Here is a 2,740-nt window from a genome sequence, read left to right as displayed (position 1 = left end):
CAAAAACATCGTGAGCATATTTGGTGTGTAGTAATTTAATAGGACAAGAGAACAGCTTCCTTAATCATATTCAGTATTGCCGTCATTTGGAACATGTTACCGGGATGTAAGATTCTTACATTGGATCTTCAAGTTCTGAATTCTCTCTGTAAATCAACTTAACAAACCCGTTATCCTTTCCGTTAAACATGCCTTGACCCTTCAAGCAATTTTAATAATTTAGGTTAGTCTAATAGAAGTATATCGAGTTAAATGCATTGGTCGCTGTCAAATTTCAGCTACCCTTCAAACGCCAAGTATATCCAGCTCAAGAGCTAAAAAGAATCTTAAATAACTTACCATTAAGGTCCTGTTGTTTCCTAGCATGATGGGTGTGGGAAATGATCTATCCATAGTAGTAGCACCAACAGTTATAACCCAGGGTGCAACATCCTCTACCGTTTGTGCAGTTGGCCCTGAATTTCCTGCTGAACAAACCACTGTTATTCCATTTGCAACAGCATGAAACGAGCCATAGTAAATTAGGTCACGCTTGTCTATTTCGGGGTATAACGGTAAGTCGAGGCCCAGTGACAATGACAAAACGTCGACCCCGTCATGAATTGCTTCGTCGAAAGCTTTGAGAATGTCAGCGGACGTCCCTGCTTCGTGCCAAAGCACTTTATATATGGCCAGACGAGCATGAGGTGCCCCCCCACGAGCAGTACCATAAGCAAGTCCTCCAAAACTCACATTATGCACGAATGAGCCGCCTGCAGTACTGGCCGTGTGCGTGCCATGTCCAACTGAATCTCTTGCTGATAAGTACTCGTTGAATTCGGTTACATTGAAAGGTTCTCCAAGTGCTGCTTGAAGGCCATCATAGAAGAAACGAGCTCCAATTAATTTTCGATTGCAGTTTTTTGCTGGATCAAAGTGTTCGCCCTTTTGACAAAAGCCTTTCCACCTTGATGGAATCGGCCCTAAACCTTCGTCATTAAAAGATTCTGATTCTGGCCATACACCTGCGAATTGTTTATGCGTGTTACTTGGTACCACACAGGATATGGCATGATTTTTTTTATTTAGTTTTTTTAATTGAGTACTGTCCAGTCAAATATACACACACCTGAATCAAAGACGCCTATTATGGCATCCTCCCCTAATTTTGTTTCGTGCAGGAGATTTGTCGGTGAGGAAGATGAGAGGCCAAGGTAATCCCAGCTTCTTGTTGTTTGCCGCTTATAGAAACGATTTGGGATAACATGAACCACGCCGGGTAAATCTAAAATGGAAGGAAAATTTCATCCAGATTAGAAGCAAGAGAACAAGATGTGACATTACAAACAAGTATGAATAATGGTGTTTGAATCCCTTGCCAGCTTTACTTTCAATACTGTTTCATGCCGTTGTGGATATCAGGTAGGACTGGATTAGAATACAGTATAATGAATGACATTTTAGATTGTTTTTGTTCCTTAAAACTCTCAAATGTTATCCAAACTAATATTTCCTCATCATGTCAAATTCCCTTCAAAAGAACCGAACATGGATTAAAAAGAAAAAATATATATATTAAATGTGTGCGCTACACAGCCCTGTGAAAGATCAGTTGGATCAGTTTACAAGGTCATCCTTGACTCAGAGATAAGAGATCTTTCGAGTCATGAGAATAAGCAAGAAGCTTGACAGATCGATGTCAATCAATTTTAATGCAACAACTGCTTTAGTAAGAAATTCGTTTAAGGTACCTGCAATACTTTGGGCTTGAGAATCTGTCAACTTGGCTGCAAACCCAGAGAATCCATGTCTATAACTGTATATCATCGAATCGACTGATGCTTCTCTACTGCAACAAGACAATACATTGAAAAACTTAATGAATAAAAGATTCAATTATCTTGTCCATTTTCATTTTAATTAACTAAAAAACACAAACAGGAAACCAAAACTTCTATATGGTATCTAAATTCTAAAATCCATGTGGTACCTTCCCAGAACTGAAGAAAGCAAATCATGATGGCTAGATGTTGTAAGCTCTATGTCATTGTGCTGCCTTTCTCCCATATAAACAATATGAACCTGTTTATTTATCCCATAAATTCATTCGTTAATCGAAGCACAGATGAATTAAATCAAGAAACAGTGAAATGTTCTTTTATATAGATAAAATGAAAGCAACGCGATATATAGATATAGATAATTGGGCTACTGACTTTGCTTTCAACATTAGCCCAAGTTAGAAATATATCTGCTACAAACAGGAGAGCAAAAAACATCAGATGGATCGAAAGGAAAGACATGTTGGTTATTCTAAACAGACGCCTCATTGTTGTACAAGTGAGTAGCTGATCGATTACAGGTATTTATACTAGCAATTCTTACAGACATCATATTTGTGTCCACGTTTATCCATACTAAAACAATGACCGAATCTTCTTATTCACCCCCAATAAGACTTAGAAATTGATTTCTTTATAGCTGAATGAAAATGGTGCAGTAACTTCTTCTGCAGACTTTTGATGCATCGTCAGGAAATAATCTCTATATGAGATGCGACAACTAGCATTTTTTTATTCCTTATGACACGGAGGTTTTTTTTTTTGGTTGTTACAGTCGACTCCAAATTCATTCAAAAACAGGCTTAATTTGTTGCTAAAGAAAACAAAGTGAGCCTTGTTCTGGTAAATTTTGGGTCATTATTCTCTGCTCTCAGTTCATCTTTGTCCCTTTAACCCGACTGTTCAAAAGTATTTTCCTA

At 37.8% G+C, this 2,740-nt stretch overlaps 1 protein-coding gene across 1 annotated transcript in view; it reads right to left on the bottom strand.

Annotated features, from left to right (window-relative positions):
- Positions 1–2,324, bottom strand: part of LOC111402841 (subtilisin-like protease SBT3.4) — a 3,797-nt gene extending 1,473 nt beyond the window's left edge. Inside the window, exons 1-7 of the mRNA XM_023031144.1 lie at positions 2,196–2,324; positions 1,970–2,061; positions 1,731–1,828; positions 1,109–1,264; positions 340–1,004; positions 120–199; positions 8–59 (exon numbers count right to left, since the gene is read on the bottom strand). Coding sequence (XP_022886912.1) covers positions 8–59; positions 120–199; positions 340–1,004; positions 1,109–1,264; positions 1,731–1,828; positions 1,970–2,061; positions 2,196–2,309 — 1,257 coding nt within the window. The 5' untranslated portion in view covers positions 2,310–2,324. The remainder of the gene's footprint in view (positions 1–7; positions 60–119; positions 200–339; positions 1,005–1,108; positions 1,265–1,730; positions 1,829–1,969; positions 2,062–2,195) is intronic.
- Positions 2,325–2,740: the final 416 nt, after the last annotated feature.

The sequence above is a fragment of the Olea europaea genome, chromosome 11 (genome assembly GCF_002742605.1).
Source record: "Olea europaea var. sylvestris chromosome 11, O_europaea_v1, whole genome shotgun sequence".
NCBI lineage: Eukaryota > Viridiplantae > Streptophyta > Magnoliopsida > Lamiales > Oleaceae > Olea > Olea europaea.
This window is presented reverse-complemented; position numbering and strand designations above follow the sequence as displayed.